This window comes from Mastigoproctus giganteus, chromosome 5 (assembly GCF_048544385.1).
Source record: "Mastigoproctus giganteus isolate SK-2022 chromosome 5, ASM4854438v1, whole genome shotgun sequence".
NCBI classification, from domain to species: domain Eukaryota; kingdom Metazoa; phylum Arthropoda; class Arachnida; order Uropygi; family Thelyphonidae; genus Mastigoproctus; species Mastigoproctus giganteus.
In genome coordinates this window covers 51,091,257-51,109,180 of record NC_143579.1, presented here as the reverse complement: position 1 = coordinate 51,109,180, position 17,924 = coordinate 51,091,257, and the positions used below count along the sequence as shown (strand labels likewise).

At 36.0% G+C, this 17,924-nt stretch overlaps 1 protein-coding gene across 1 annotated transcript in view; it reads left to right on the top strand.

The window, feature by feature from the left end:
• Positions 1 to 17,924, top strand: part of LOC150085386 (rootletin-like) — a 239,314-nt gene that overhangs the window by 198,036 nt on the left and 23,354 nt on the right. Inside the window, exon 13 of the mRNA XM_090374550.1 lies at positions 2,560 to 2,690. Coding sequence (XP_090230676.1) covers positions 2,560 to 2,690 — 131 coding nt within the window. The remainder of the gene's footprint in view (positions 1 to 2,559; positions 2,691 to 17,924) is intronic.

Sequence of the window (17,924 nt, the reverse complement as noted above, 5' to 3'; positions counted from 1 at the left end):
ATATGAATCCAGTGGCTCAGATTGGACAGCAGTAGATCCCTACCTTGTGACATGGTGCATTAAGCTGGTGGAAGTAACCATTACCAGATGGATAAACTGAAAGCATGAAGGGATGCACTTGATTAGTAACTTTTTTTTTTTTTTTTTTTAAGTTAGGCTGTGGCATTCAGACATTCCTCTGGTATTAGAATTACCATGTATTGCCAAAACACTCCCCACAAAGGAGATGCAGAAGGGTGGTGGCCAACTATAGACTAAAAGTTCAAATCTAATTTAACTTTTATTAACTTTCTTTCAAAAGACATGATTTCACTGCATTGCTTGGAAAGAAGTTAAACTGAATTGACAATTAGCATTTAAATTTAGAGATATCACACATTCTGATTGCTCTTTGCATCAGAAGTGTAGATGTCTTTTTCAATCGATTTAGAATTAAAAGAATCTTTACTTACATTCCAAGAAAAAGAAATTTTAACTAACAAACAATGCTTAGCATCTCATTACAATTATCGGCTATAAAGGTTGTTTACTGCATAGTTTGAATTCTCATGACAACAAAGAATGAAGCAGATAAAGGATAGAGGATTTCAAAATTGTGTTCAGAGTCCTTTTGGGTGGCTGCCAGTTTTCTTGCAGTGCATTTTGGCCATCTGAGATGCTTGACATGATTGTTGGACATTTTTGTTGGTGAGCTGGCTTAATGTGTTGGTCTGTTAATTGCTGTTGTGGCAGTCTGTTTGCCTCCCCCCCCCAAGTGTGGATGGTTGTCATGGTGACAGATCTTCATTCTTGTAGTGTTTGCTATGGTCTGTCACTCCTTGTGGGTGGAGGTGGGGCTAGGGTTGGCTTCCTGTTGGGTACTGATGGGAAAGGAGCAATCCTCTGAAGAGGAGGAGCATTGGTCCTACCTCAATTTATGTTAAATGCCTTTCTTTAACTATAAAAAATTCCAGGAATGTTCTTTTTTTTTCTTTTTTTTTTTCCTTCTTTTTTCTTTTTTTCTCTTGATAGGATTTTTGATGTTTTGAGATTAAATCTGTGTTTTTATTATAGGAGTGACATGTTGGTCCATTACCATTCACTTTGCCCAGTCTAGCATCTATCATGTTCTGCTATTCTTGATTAATTTCTGGTAGGACTGGCCTGTGTATGTCTTAATACACTGACATATTAGTTGGTAGATTGAGCCCCAAGTTTTGAGTGGAGGGGAAGAGCTTCTCAGGAAGTTTTTGTTGCCTTTGAAGTATACTTTCATATTCTTTCTGACTTGTTTCTGCTTTTCTTCAAACTTGGGTGGTATAGGTGCATGATGTGGGATATGGGTCCTCTTATGTGGCTTGCAGGGGAGTTTTGAGCTAGTTTTTTGAAATGAACATGTCAGTGAACACATAAATGACTGTAGTAAAATCAAAACCATTCGATGCATGGAACAGCTTTGGCATTATTGATGTGTTGATTTGGTTCTGCTCGAAAGGCTATTATATAAACTGGAACAAATTGATTTCTGGTAAGATCAGAGCAAAGAATATTCATAAATGGATATTCTTTAGAGTGAACCACTGTAGCAAATAGTCCTCAGAAGTCAGTGATGGGTTCCCTTCTGTTTCTGATCTTCCATTGACATGGAAGTACAGGGGAAGCCAATAAAGTTTGCTGACTATTCGAAGATAGGAAGAGTGGTAATGATTAGAACCCGATTTTGTTGTTCCAAAATTACTTGGATTGGTTGCAGTAAGGAAATTTAATCCTTCTAAGTGCTCTTGGGGAATGAACAGAAATCCAGGAGTTGCTTTATGAGCTAGGAGGAGAGGATGAAAAGTGTTTCAAGATGAATAAGACTTAAGGGTTATGGAAACAATTTTATATGAATACATGCCGTGTAAACAGTCACTTGGGAAGGCACATCGTATCTTACCTATGATTTAATTGGACCTTTGCAAATAGGGAGAAGGAGGTCATCGTCCCTCTGTATAAGATGATGTTCATTATTCAAATTGACAGGTGGAATACAAAATGGAAGCAGAACCATCATAGATATGATGGAATTATATATAAAATAAATATTATTAACAATGTCAGGGGCTCACATCTCATGAGTATGGGCTTGGTACACCCAGGGTCCTGAGCTGGATATCATCATTCTTCTCTTTCTTGGTGATTCCCTTCTCTCTCTCTCTCTCTCTCTCTCTCTCTCTCTCTCTCTCTCTCTCTCTCTCTCTCTCTCTCTCTCTCTCTCTCTCTCAGGGTAACTTGGAAATTTTTATAGCTGGTGCAGCATAAGCCTCAGGCTTCCTTGCACTATATGGCTAGTAATAATAATAAATAACATATAGTACTGACTTATGTCTTCTTTGTTAACCTCACTAGAACATTTTTTTCTTCTTTCTGGCAGTTGATTCCCAAACTTCTTTGTTCTAATGAAGTGGTGGATACCATAGGGATCTACCACTTCATTAGAACCTTAACTACAGAAAATTTATATGTATGGATTTGAAATTTGTCTTATTAAAGCATTCAAAGGAAATTTCTATCTTCTTAAAGAAATTATTGTTTGACTAGGAGTTACAGTCGAAGATAAAAATATTGAAGGAACAGTTAAAATCTCAACAGAAATTGTTAGATGATTCTGAAGAAGAAAGGCGAAAACTTCACCGTTTAAGTTCACAGCTTGAAGTTCAGCTTGAAGCGACGTAAGTATTAGTATTGAAGGCTAAATGTTACTTTTATTATAAACACAGTTAATTTCTTTGAATAGAATTATTTAAATTTTTGTATTTCTTTGAATGCATAAAATCATTTTCATTTAACTTAATATTTAAAGTGGGTATATAAAAAATTAAAATGTTTATACAGAAACATTGATTCACTGGTGTCCTTGCCTACCTCAGTTTCTTTGATCTGTTTGTAATAATACTATTCTTGAAACAATTTGGTATACAGAAGAACCTTGTAGATTTCAGCCTTGCAGTTTACTGATTTTCTTAATCACAGTTTTGTTTTTAAAGCCCTGTTCTGCAGGCAGCTACTTTGACTGCTCACGACTTACCCTTTAAAATCATATTTCACACATCATGAGCCAGTTGTTTAATCATTCATTTAATCACTTGATTGTGAATTGTTAGCTATGATGCACCCACAGGAACATTTTCCCAAAGCTGTACATTCATTCATTGTCTTGGAAGTGCCTATCAGTGAGTCACTTTCTGTGATAAATTGTTAACTGGTATGCTTACCTGTTAATCATTTTTTTTTTTTTTTTTTTTTTTTTTATGAAAACCCCAAACACGAAAGGTATCAAAACCCACAGTACTTAGTGCTGTGCATTTGTTGAAGGAGAAGTATGGGGGGAGGGAGATGTCGGAAACTTTGCTCTGGAGACTAAACATGGGTTTCACCACTTCAAGCCTCCAATAAGCAAAGCGGTGGTATTTCACTGGTTGATGAAAGTCATCTACCACCTTCAATTTAGTTCAGTACATAATTTTATTTTTCATTACAATGTCTGATGTTTGATTTGCTGTTGCAATTCTGATAGGATTCTATTAGATGTCACTGATAGAGAACATGTAAACTAAAATTACCAAAACAAACTAAATGATATCTGCGACCAGAGTTCTTTTTCACTTTTCTAAAGTAAAAATCTGTAGACAGATACTGCAGTTTTGAATCATGAATGGATGTTACTGCTGATGGTCATGTAAATACACAAAAATATGTGACTATATGTAAAACGTAGAGTCATTACTGGAAATTCTGCAACAGCAAGAGAATACACGCAGTGAAAGGCTTCCAGATTTTGTGGTATTAACTATTAATTCTGTATGTGAGGTATCTCCTTGCATTGTTGGTCAAAATTATAAAGCATAATGTTTTACTCTTCCACTGCCAAGGGAACACAATGGAAGAGTGTCTAGCATTCATTTTTAAAGGAGTTATTGGATTAAGTTAACTTTGTTTCTGCTGTCCTCTACACAACTTTTCAATATTTTGTGATTTTGTACAAAAATCCTTGATGTATGCTTTCACTACCTTTGTTCAAATGTATTCCTCCTCTACAAAATAAAATCCTCTTGCTTTAAGTGGATACTACCTGGGTTGAGGAGCTGTAATGAACCACAACTCCTCAACCCAGGCCTTTGTCTGTGTGTGTAGGATTTATAAAATTCCAAGTTCCTTTGGTTTTTTTTTTTTTGTAGTGTATAATATATACAGTGTAAAAGTATTTAATTTATTTCATTATTCATGAATGTCACTAAAGCAAAAATCACACATTTATTCCTTAACCCTTTCGCACATGAGTTTCCGGACCATATGCATGCAACCCAGTGGGTTTTTTTGAGTAATTTGGAATTTTGCAAAAAATTTAAAAACTATATGTATAAATGCCTTTAAATGTTAATTTTTTCCTCTTTTGACTTTATCTGAACATTAGAGCAAAATTATTGTCAAAAAAAAAAAAAAAATTTTTTTAATCAAAATTTCCTTAAATTTTAAAAACAAATCTTAAAAATACAGTGAATTCTAGTTATTTGAGATCAAGTGCATTTTGTCCCGATTAAGCAGCTGCTCCAATTATGCAGAGTTTTACATAAATAGTTGAAAATACAGTGGACCACCACTTTACGATTGATTCTCTGTGTGATCAAATCACGTTACAATGGTCTCACCATAGTAAAGTACCATTCACTATATGATATGTAGTAAGCGCCGGTCATTGTGATCACGTTTGTGAATTGAATTTTAATTCTATTAAACAGTGATATTAATAAGCAAAAATAGGAGGAATATTATCCACAGCTATAAAAGTAAAGATATATTAAGCACAAATTTAGCTTTATTACCTTACCAATTAAATATATGATATCGATGTACATACACTATAGTTTACCCATAAATTTGAACTACGTATGTAGTGTAAAGGCATCATTTTAATTGTATCTCATATTGTGGGTTCCTTCACAATGAGATAGCTGGTATTGCATTATTTCAAATAAATAATGCTTCTCTAGTAGAGAAGACTACTGTTATTTATTTTCAGTGGATACCACAACTCAGACAATCGTTTTGAAGCTAGTGGACTTCATCATCAGTGGGTGGGCAGGTACCCTGGTAATGCAACATGCCATCACAGTTGCGAAGTTATTTCCACAATATGAGAGATGCCAAATGGTGTTGGTAATAATGCATTAGAAGATGAAATGCGCAAGGCACGATTTCTTATGCCTTTACACTACATCTACATACGTAGTTCAAATTTATGGGTAAACTATGGTGTATCTACACCGATATTATATAGTTAATTACCTAAACCCATAAGAAATTATGCCTTGTGCATTTTGTCTTCTAATACATTATTACCAACACCATTTGGCATCTCTCATATTGTGGAAATAACTTCAACTGTGATGGCATGTTGCATTATCAGGTTACCTGCCCACCCACTGATGATGAAGCTCACTAGCTTCGTAATGATCGTCTGGGTGGTGGTATCCACTGAAAATAAATAACAGTAGTCGTCTCTACTAGAGAAGCATTATTTATTTGTAGTAGTGCAATACCAGCTATCTCGTGAAGGCACCCGCAATATGAGATACAATTAAAACGACGCCTTTACACTACATATGTAGTTCAAATTTATGGGTAAACTATGGTGTATTTACATTGATATTATAGTTAATTACCTGAACGCATAATAAATTATGCCTTGTGCATTTCGTCTCTCCAATTAAAAAATTAAATGATATGTGAAAATCAGAAGAATATTTTCATAGGCTAGCAAAATAAAATTAATTTACAATTACATACATGGCTGTAATGTGTACATACTAACTAGTTGATATTTCTGTTCACCGGCATTTGGGTGGGGTTAATTTAAAACAGTAATAAAGATTAGCAATCAGTAACAACGAACACTGCATGGACAAATTGGAACTAGCACGATACGTACAAGTGAGAACGGCGTAACAAGTTACAAAGCTTAAAAAATAGTAATGAAAAGAAGATCCTGAAAATTTGGTTTTTATACGACTGAAGATGGAAGGGGAAACACATTTCATCATAATAACGTAAAAACCCACAGAATTCCAGCTGTTGGTGTTGTCGCAAATTCAATAAGATCAAGTTTATTATCCATTTATAATAGATTGCACTAATAGAAAAGCCCAATAAACTGGAAACTGATAATTGTTTTTGTTTTATGGTTTTGATCTTCAGTAATCCAACCAGACCACGTAGTATGGTGAGGAAAATTGTATAGTAATCTCGAGTGCTGCGGTCTCCTGCCCCAATTAAGCGAAGAAAAACCCAGCTATTTTCTCGATTAGATTATTTTATGATTTTTCCCAAATAAACGGCTGGCCCAAATAATCAGAATCCACTGTATTTAAAAAGAAAAAAAAAAAAAAAAAACCTTAAAAATATTAAAAAATCAACTCTTATGTTTTTACTTTGCAGTAATATCCTCTACATTTATATGTGTATTATTTAATTCATGTTCATCAATATCTGGATCCAAATTCCAGAGAATTTTTTAAATAAATTTGGCTTGTTGTGAGCCTTGTTGAAATTAGCATTAGTAGAGGCATTTGATGCAAGAAAGCAAGCTTATGCAGCATCAGCCAAAAAAAAAAAAAAACCACTTCCACTTCACCCCTCTGTTCGTTCAAAATACCTGTCCAGCTGAGCCTTAAACTTATTTAGGCTATCAACTTCCACGACAAGGGATGGAAGTCTGTTCCACCAACCAACCACCCGCTGGCTAAAGGCAAATTTCCGCACGTCTATCCTACATCTGTCTTTCCTCAATTTGAATTTATGCCCTCTCAGGTGATTATTCTGAGCGAGAGGAAGAATCCCATCAGCATTGAGCATGCTCAAACCATTCAAGGCCTTATACACGTCTATCAGATCACCTCGCTGGTGCCTAGTCTCTAGACACTGTAATTTGCAAAACTTAAGCCTTTCTTCGTAAGACCACCCCTTTGTTCCATTCACTAATCTTGTTGCCCTTCTCTGTACTCGTTCCAGCAGCTCTACATCCTTCTTGAAATGAGGCCTCCAGACCTGTATACAGTACTCTAGGTGTGGCCTGACCATTGCCTTATAAAAGGGAATAATCACCTCCTTATCCCTGCTAGAAAAATTCCTATATATCATTGACAATACACCATGAGCTACTCTTGCGACCCGTCTGCACTGCTCAGAGAACTTCATATCTGACTGCACAATTACTCCCAGGTCTTTTTCATTTTCTACCACCTTAAGTGTAGTACCACACAGTTGATACGTTGCTCTGCATTTGCTGTTTCCCATGTGTAGTACTTTACATTTGTCAATGTTAAACTTCATTTGCCACCTCTCAGCCCATCTGCTCAACCTTTCCAGATCCTTTTGCAGCAGCATAGTGTCAGTAGTGTCCTTGACAACCCTGCCTACCTTTGTATCATTTGCAAACTTCGACATTAAGCTTGATATACCCTCATCAATATCATTTATGAATACAGAAAACAATAATGGACCCAACACTGAGCCCTGAGGGACTCCACTAATAACATTAGTCCACGACGAGCAGTGTCCATTGATTACCACTCTCTGTCTTCTCCCCCTCAGCCACCCCTTTATCCACAGCAGCAATTTTCCTCCAATGCCGCACTGCTCCAATTTGTGCAGCAGTCTTCCATGTGCGACAGTATCAAAAGCCTTTCTAAGATCCAAGTATATAATATCAAAGTTATTCCCTGCATCCAGTTCCTTTGTGACTGCATCATAATATCCAATCAAATTGGTCAGGCATGACTTCCCCTTTACAAAACCATGCTGTGTCCGAGCTATAGCTGAAGTCTTGTCTAAATGATCCTGCAGTGCTTCTTTAACTAGTGCCTCCATTAATTTTCCTGGAACATAAGTTAAACTCACAGGTCTATAATTACTTGTGTCAGCCTTTGATCCTCCTTTGTGAATTGGGGTCACATTTGCACATCTCCAGTCTGTGGGTACCTCCCCTGAGTCCAAGGAAGCTCTCATAATTATGGCTAAGGGTTTTCTTACTTCCTTTGCTGCTTCCTTTAATATAACTGGATAGATCCCATCCAACCCGGGTGCCTTTCTTGTGTTTATCTTCAACAATTTCTCCTCCACTTTACTCTCAGTTATTACAAGATTCTCTAGCTTACTGCTAGAGTTGAATACACCTCTGGCTTTCCCCTCGCTAAATAACTCCATGTGTGAATGTCGATGCAAAATATTCATTTAGTTTGTTAGCTACCTGAGCAGGATCATCAACAGTTGACCCATCGATATCAAGTGGACCAATCTGATTCATCCCCTTCCTTCTAGAGTTTACATAAGTAAAGAACTCTTTACTGTTTTTCTTTGCATCCCTTGCCAAAGATTTCTCGTAATCTGCCTTCGCCTGCCTAACCTCCTTTGTAACTTGGTTACAGATCAACTTGTATCTATCATAGGCTTCTGTGTCATGTGTGAATTTGTATGTATCCCATGCATGTTTCTTCTCTGCCATATGCCTCATCAGTTCATCTGACATCCATTTAGGCCGAAACCTTGAACAATATTTCTTAGTTGGTATGTAAAGCCTAGTAGCTTCCAAGATAAGTTCTTTGAATGCTTCCCATTGTGCATTTGCTGTTGGTAACATCATCAGTCGGTCCCACTGCACAGAACCCAAACACTGTCTCAGTCCATCATAGTCGCCAAATGGTATGCTTTCTTGCAATGATCTTTTAAACTGTCATGAACTTAAAAATGGCTATTAGATAGAGACATGCTACTAATTAGATAGTAGCATGTCTCTGATTTCAAGAGATTTCTAATTTCTTGATACTGCATTGAAAGTATCTTCAAAATGTATATATACATTTATACTCCTTTGGTCCTTGTTGTATATATGTAATATATATATATTTTAGATTACAAAATATAAGATCAATAAAGCTCAATCTTTCCTATATAAATAATATTGTTAAATATAAGAGAACATTTCATACCTTTTTGTAGGAAAATTTGCGAATGCTTACATCCAATTAATCCAGTTAATACGGTATGTAAAAGGCCCAAGTTAAAAACATGATATAAACCACTAAAATATAGTTAATTTAACCTGATTTTCTAAAAACTAATCTTGTATTCGGTTTCCATTATCCACTCACCGCCAAGAAGGAAAAGCAAAACGCAGCTGAGGCACACCAACCCACCCAAAACTAAACCAACCAGCAATAAACAGACTGGAAACCGAAGACAACTGTCAAATTCTACATTAAAATCTTTTTGACTAAACTTCTTTATAAGTGACCAGATTATTTTGGCTGCGAACCATGCTCACAAGAAGTAAAGTAACACGTAACAAAATCCACTCTCTTATAAAATCGAATTCATTTAAATTATTATTATTTTTTTAAAATTCAATTTGATTTTATAAGAGTGTATTTTGTTAAGTGTGTTACTTTACTTCTTGTGAGCATGGTTTGCAGCCAAAATAATCTGGTCACTTATAAAGAAGTTTAGTCAAAAAGATTTTAATGTAGAATTTGACAGTTGTCTTTGATTTCCAGTCTGTTTATTGCTGGTTGGTTTAGTTTTGGGTGGGTTGGTGTGCATCAGCTGCACTTTGCTCTTCCTTCTTAGTGGTGAGTGGATAATGGGAACTGAATACAAGATTAGTTTTTAGAAAATCAGGTTAAATTAACAATATTTTAATGGTTTATATTGCGTTTTTAACTTGGGCCTTTTACATAATGTATTAACCGGATCAATTGGTTGTGAGCGTTGGGTTGAAGAATTTTCCTACAAAAAAGTATGACATGTTCTGTTATATATATAAGTTTGTATTAAAATAAGGAATAAAGTATGCATAAATGGATGTGAAAATTACACAAAGTGCCAGTAACTATAAGGTTGAGGATAGTAGAAAAAGAAGTGTAGTAGATATGTGGAAAGTGAAAGAATGTTAATATCCTAAAAGTTATGATGACTTAAGAAAATTATGGGCTGAATTGCAAAGCCAATAGAAGGTGGGTGAACTGTAAAGTAAAATTAGTACAGTAAAATACAAATAAAAAATAAAAAGTAATACAGTTGTCATCAGATCTGGGTGGAAACATATTTAGATAATGGTTGAATATAGGTAAGGCAAATGTGCAGAATCTCATGTCAGCTGAAGCAAATATTGATACAAGATCAGGTATTTCATCAGGGGACTACACCTGACTGTGTATCAGGAACTGCATTTCTATACTTGTATAGTAGAAGAAAGGTGAAAGGCCAAAAAGCAACAAAAATGTAATTAGCACATTCTTATACACTATGGACAAGGTAGTCCCAATGCAGTGTCAAATATTAAGGTAAAAATAAGGATCAAGTTAGAATAAAATATGGTTAATATAAATATGTAGAGCATATTTAAAAGCATTGAAACTGGACCTTGAGTGATTGGAAGAAGGTCATCTGATTCGATGAATCATGCTTCCGGTTGTACCACGTGGATGGCTGGGTATGTGTGCATTGTTTACCTGGGGGAGTGATGGCGCCTGGATGCACAAAAACTGGTGGGATGAAAATAAGCTGGTGGCGGTGGTGTCATGCTTTGGGCGATGTTCTGCTGCGATACCCTGGGTCCAGTCATCCATGTGCCGGGCACTCTGTCTACTACCTACCTAAACGCCATTGCTGACCTGGTACACCCTTTCATGGAAACGGTCTTCCCCTCTGGCGGTTCCGTCTTTCAGCAGGATAATGCACCATGCCACACTACTCGGATTGTTTGAGACTGGTTCGCGGAACATGAGGAAGACTTCTAGGTATTGCCCTGGCCTCCAAATTCCCCAGACATCAATCCCATTGAGCATCTGTGGTTTGTGTTGGAACAGCAATTGTGATCTGCGATGTCTCAACCACGGACCTTACAGGAGGAAAAGCGTCTGCTGGTTATGTGTTGGTACCAGATATCACAAGACACATTTAGAAATCTTGTAGCATCCATGCCTCACCAGGTATGAGCTATTTTGACTTGAATGATGAGGACCAACATATTAGGTAGGTGGTCATAATGTTTTGCCTCATTGGTGTGTGTATATATATATATATATATAGACTAATAGATTAGTTAAGTGTATAGGTAATGGTGCTGACCTGTCAGGTGTGGCTACAATGGAAATAATTAAAAAGTGCCTGAAAAATGAAAACAGATTACATAAAATTTTAATAAACTTAAATGAGAATAAATAAATGGTACTTAAAGCTATAGATCCTAAGATTTTAACTTCATCCTCAAGAGCCAGCAGCCAAATCCAAAAGAAACACAGCAAAAAGCAAGGCCTCCATTTCTGTTATGATGTATATGCAGCAGGCAAAAAAGCGAGCGACGTATACATAATAGCCGATCCAACAGAGACCAAAAAGAAAAGGAATAAAGAACAAAACCAGTATAATACTAAAATAAATAAAAAGTAAAGTGCAAAATTACGCTAAAATTAAAACCGAATAATTCCAGTTAAAAAAAAAAATTTATATGCAAAATTACCTTAAGATTAAAAGGAATTAATTCCAGTTAAAGAAAGATTGAATAGCTCTAGTAGGACAAACAGGCCTACTAGAATTTTAACGAAGAAAGTGTAATTTCAAGACAAAAGAAAATAGTCAGGATATGACAACATACTGTTGAGTCTGGCAGGAGATAGTGATAAGGGAAGTGAACACAACAAGGCTGCAACGATGACCAAAGAAGTTAGCCAATAATTCCCAGCGAATTTATAACAGTTAAAGCAATCCCGTGTATCCCTGGACATATTTTACATTATGTCCAGGGGCCTACTTTTGGTACGGCCTTGTTGTGTTTGCTTCCCTCATTACCATCTCCTGCCAGGCTCGAGTATGTTGTCATATCCTGACTATTTTCTTTTGTCTTAAAATTACACTTTCTTTGTTAAAATTGTAGTAGGGCTGTTTGCCCTACTAGAGCTGTTCAATTTTTCTTTAACTGGAATTATTTGGTTTGAATTTTAGCATAATTTTGCACTTTACTTTTTATTTATTTTAGTATTATACTGGTTTTGTTCTTTATTCCTTTTATTTTTAGTCTGTCAGGTCAGCTATGATGTATACGTCCGCTTGCTTTTTTTGCCCCTGCATATACATCATACAGGGGCAAAATTTATTTTTTCTCATTTAATTTTATTAAAATTTTATGCAATCTGTTATTTTTCAGGAACTTTTTAATTTTTTTCATTGTAACTACATCTGACATGTCAGCACCATTATCCTATACACTTATCTAATCTATTTGTGTATATTTCATTATGGTTGCTGGGCATTTCTGCTATTACTAGCAGTGTCCCAGATCCATAAACCAATATTATATATTATTTGGCATAAGAAGAAAATAAAATACAGGCAACCCAGTACTTCTATAACAGTTTTGCTCTAACACAATTGATAAATTGTGGCAATCCTCGCACAGCACGGTACTTATATAACACTGTTTCGCTCTAACATGGTTAGAGAGAGAGAATTTCAGTAAACCTCGCATAATAGGGTATTTTTGAGCTTTTGTGCCGGGAAAATCCTGGTATTATGTTAGATGTAATTTTTCAACGTTTCCACTCTTTTTGAATCCCCACTGTTGACTTGCTAGTCAAAAAAATTTTTTTGAGAAATCTCTGTATTTTATTTTGTTGGGAAATTTCCATTTTACGTTCTGTGCTATTGAACTTGTACTTGTTGAACCTGTGAAAAAATCTAGATTTCAAAGTTTTATTACTATTGGGTAGCACACCATGCCATTCAAAAGATTTAAGTCATTCAAATGTTGTTGCTACCGCCAAAGTTGTATTGGATTAATGCAACTTCTTTCATTCAGCCATTAGATCAAGGCATTATATCCACGATTAAAAACTCATTCCATGAGAAAATTGTTGCAATGGATTTTGGAAAAAATTGATTTTGAATCTATTGAAGTAATGGAGGCATGGAAATATTTCTCAGTTCTGGACTGTATCAGAATCATAGCTTTATTGCTGAAAGAAGTAAAACTGTCAACGTTAAATGCGCATAGAAAAATGTATGTCCAGAGTCACTTCATTCAATAAATATAATCGAATAGGCAGAAAACGGAATCGGTGCAATAGTAGAACTAGCTACGTCAGTAGGAGGGGAAGGTTTTGATGATATGACCAGCAAAATTCTATCAACTGTGCTACCCTCGTGGGTAGCACAGTTGATAGAATCGTCTTCCTCCCCACACTGGCTGGAAAATACCAGAGTTTGAATCCCGTCGATGAAGGGAGGAATTGTTATGGGTCTTTTTCACAACGTGGCTCAGGCAAGTGTAGCATGGCGTTTTCTTCTGGAAACTTGGGTTTTTCATCCAGCAAAACAGAAAATCGACCTGAGGACACATGCAATTTACAGACAATATACACAGAGTAACATGGCTTTAGTCATTGATGCTCCTCAAAAAATAAAAGATATGATTACTGAAGACGTTCAAGAATTACTGGTAGAAAAAGAAGCTGGCATAGCGGATTTGGTGCAAATGGCATTGGAGGTAAAATCAATTCAGATGATATTGCAGATGAAAATCCTAAACTTCCAAATTTTGCACTAAAAAGCATAGGGGAAGGCATAAAGTTAGTGGAGCAATTAGAATCTTGTTCTTTGAATGCAGATTCTTGAATGAAAGGAGCCCAAAGTTCAAAAGGGAGCTTCAAAAATGCTTAGTTCCATACAATGAAATTCACAAAGATTTATCAAGCAAAAGTAAAAAAAAACCCAGATTACTGATTTCTTAGAGAGCAGAAGATACACAAAATCTAGAATGGTGTAATTTTGTTAGTTTTGTTAGCATTTTATTGACGAAATAGTGTATTTTTGTTAGCTTTTGAAACGTAACCCCCCCCCTTTTGTCCTTTTTCTTAGTCCCATATAAAACAGGTTCACACAACGCAACATTTTACAGGAACCTAATAATCATGTTATACGAGGGTTACCTGTATGCTGTAGAAGAATTAAAAGATGAAAAATGATATATAGCACCACATAAAGTAGCAGAGATAAATATAGCTTAATATAAAATATTAGAACAGAAAGAATATTCAATAACTGAAACGTGACAGTAAATGAACAGAAATATTGCTATTGTGAAACCATATAATTTTTTAAATAGAAATATCGACAGCAGTAGCTGAAACAACCAAATAACATCTGAAAAATAAATTTAGAAGCCACTGAAGGGACTGGTTGTATATGCTGAAATATTGCAAAGCTAAACAGTAAAAACTACATTAAGCTAAGTATGGGAATCCATAACTATGGAAAAAGATCTGGTGAAAACAAATAGAAATAAAGAGACCATGAATAAAATAAATCAAGGCAAATTAAATAAGTAAATGAAAACCTAATAAGGCTGTATAAATGCAAAAATAAACAAATTTTACCAGCTACAATGATGCCAGGACTGAACCATGATTGTAATGCTGAGGTTTCAATGGTGAAATTTCACTGAATATCCAATGGTAAAAATTCAAATTGAAAAGGAAGAAAATGTTAGCCATTAGCATTAGTAGAGGCATATGATGCAAGAAAGCAAGCTTATACAGTGTCAGCCAAAAAAAAAAAAAAAAAAAAGAAACACCCTTTCCCATTTCACTGATCCATTTATTCCAAATGTTTGTCCAGTTCTGCCTTGAATTTATTTAAACTATCAACTTCCACAACAATAGATGGAAGTTTGTTCCAGCAACCAACTATCAACTACCCGCTGGCTAAAGGCAAAATTCAGCATATATATTCTACAGCTGTTTTTCTTCAGTTTGAATCTATGCCCCATCAGGTTTGTAAGCTGAGCCAGAGGAAGAATCCCATGAGAATTGAGCCTGCTCAAATTGTTCAAGACCTTATACACCTCAATCAGATCACGGTGCAGGTGCCTAGTCTCTGGAGGCCACAAGTTGCAGAACTTAAGCCTTACTTGGTAAAACCAAGCCTTCATGTTCCCCTCACCAATCTTGTTGCCCTTCCCTGTACTTGCTTAAGCAACTCTACATCCAACCTAAAATGAGGCCTCCAGACCTGTATGCAGTACTCAAGGTGTGAGTGGCCTAACCATTGCCTTATACAAAGGGATAATCACCTCCTTTTTCCCTACTAGCAAAATTCCCGTATATTGTTGACAATACCCCATGAGCTGTCCTGGCAGCATTTCTGCACTGCTCAGAAAATTTCATATCTGACTGCACAATTGCCCGCAGTCTCTTTCATTCTCCACTACCCTAAGTGTAACACCACACAGCTGGTACCTTTCTCTGGGGTTACTTCTACCCATATGCAATACTTTGCATTTGTCAATGTTACACTTCAGTTGCCACTTCTCAGCTCATCTACCCAATTTTTCCAGATCCTGTTGCAGTAGCATACTATCATTACTGTTATTAACAACCCTGCCAATCTTTGTATCATCTGCAAACTTTGACATTAAGTTTGATATGCCTTCATCAATATCATTGATAAATATACAAAACAACAATGGGCCCAACACCGAACCCCGAGGACACCACTAATAACATTAGTCCACGTAGAGCAGTATCCATTGATTACCACTCTGTTTTCTCCCACTCAACCATCCTTTTATCCATTGTAGCAACTTGCCCTTAATGCCATACTGCTTCAATTTGTACAGTAGTCTTCCAGATGTAATAGTATCAAAAGCTTTCCTGAAATCCAAGTCTATGATATCAAAATTATTTTTTGCATCCAGTTCTTTTGTGACCACATCATAGTATCCAATCTAATTGGTCAGACAAGGCTTCCCCTTAAACTCATGCTATGTCTGAATTATTACTGCTGTCTTATCTAGATGATCCTGCAATACTTCTTTAACCAGTGACTCCATTATTTTCCCTGGAACAGAAGTCAAACTAACAGGTCTGTGATTACTTGTGTCATCCTTTGATTCCCTTTGTGAATTGTAGGTACATTTGCACATCTCCAGTCCGTGGGGACTCCTCCTGAGTCCAAGGATGCTCTCATAATTATGGCTAAGGGTTTTCTTGCCTACTCTGCCACCTCTTTTAATATAACTGGATAGATCCTGTCTACTCCAGGTGCCTTTTTTATGTTTAACTTCAACAATTTCTCCTCCACTTTGCTCTCATTTATTACAAAATCATTTAACTCCCTGTTAGAGTTTGATAAACATCTGTCCCTCTCCTCCTTGAATAACTCCTCATGTGTGAATTTAGATGCAAAATACTCATTTAGTTTGGCAACCATCTGAGAATGATCATCTATAATCAAGCCATTGATTTCAAGTTGTCCAATCTGATTCATTCCCTTTCTTTTAGAGTTTATATAAGTAAAGAAGCCTTTGCTGTTTTTCTTTGCATCCGTTTGCCAAAGGATGCAAATAAAAACAGCAAAGTTAGGCAAGCAAATCTGCCTTTGTTTGCCTAACCTCCTTTGTGACTTACCATTAGCATTAATTGAAAGCAAGCTTATATAGCATCAGCCAAAAAAAAAACAAAAAAACCTTCCCATTAAAATGTATTTAAGCTATCAACTTCCACAACAACAGTTATACCTTTATTGATATCATTGATAAATGCACAAAACAAGAATGGGCCCAGAAACGAAACATGAGGGAATCTACTATTAACATTAGTAGATTCCACGTAGAGCAGTGTCCTATTGCCACTTTCTGCCATCTCCCACTCAACCATCTCTTTATGCATTACAGAAATTAATTGCAGACTTGATTATAGACTAGCTTGTATCTACCTTAGGCTTCTATGTCGCCTGATAATTTATATGCATCCCATGTATTTTTCTTCTCTGCCACGATTCTCATTAGTTCATCTGACATCCATTTGGGCCTAAACCTAGAACAGTATTTCATAGTTGAAACAAAAAGCCTACTAGCTTTCAAAATAGCTTTCAAAATTACTTCCTTGAATGCAAATTTGGAAGCTACTAGGCTTTTTGTTCCAACTAAGAAATACTGTGCTATGTTTAGGCCCAAATCGATGTCAGATGAACTAATGAGACTCGTGGCAGAGAAGAAAAATGGAACTGTACTCCTCAGAAATTGACTAATTTTCTGAGGAGTACAAGTGACAAGCAGTAATTCATATACCAGACAACCAAGAAATTATGTCACTTGTCTGAATGGTAGCAGTTTTTATACTGCAAAACAGAAAGATAGAAAAGGTAACAATGTCAGAGATCAAGCTAAGAGCTCATCACAACATAAGTTTGAAAAGGGCACAGAGAGCTGAATGCAATTCTGTCAGTATTTTAGGCTTTAATGGCTTCATTAAGGGAAGCTCATGATCAATTTTTGCACTATTAGTATTAGCAATGGCCATATGTTGCAAGGAAGCCTATGGTTTATGTTGCATCAGCCAAAAAAATAATAATAAAATAAAAATAAAATAAAATAACAAAAATAAATAAAATAATAATAATAAAAAAATTAATAAGAGAAAAGGAAATAGACAACTTATCTGTTTCCCTCCTCCCATAGGTAATTATTCAGCCGACCTTTGAATTTCCCCAAACTGTTACCTCTACAACCCATGTAGGTAACTTATTCCAGTAATTTATAACTCACTGGCTAAAATAAAACTTCCTGCAATCTAGTCTAAACATAACTTTCCCCCCTTCCCCCATAACTTGAAATTATGGTCCCTTCTTCTAGAATCATTTATAACCAAAAATTTCATCCTCATTCATTTGCCTGTGCATTTCAGAGCCTTAAACACTTCAATCAAGTCTCCTCTAAGGTGCCTAATTTCCAAGCTCTGCAACCCACATATTCAAAGTCTTTCCTCATATGGATGCCCTTTTGCTGATCTCACCAGGCGAGTTACCCATCTTTGGACCCTTTCAAGAAGCACAATGTCTTTCTTTAGGTGCGATCT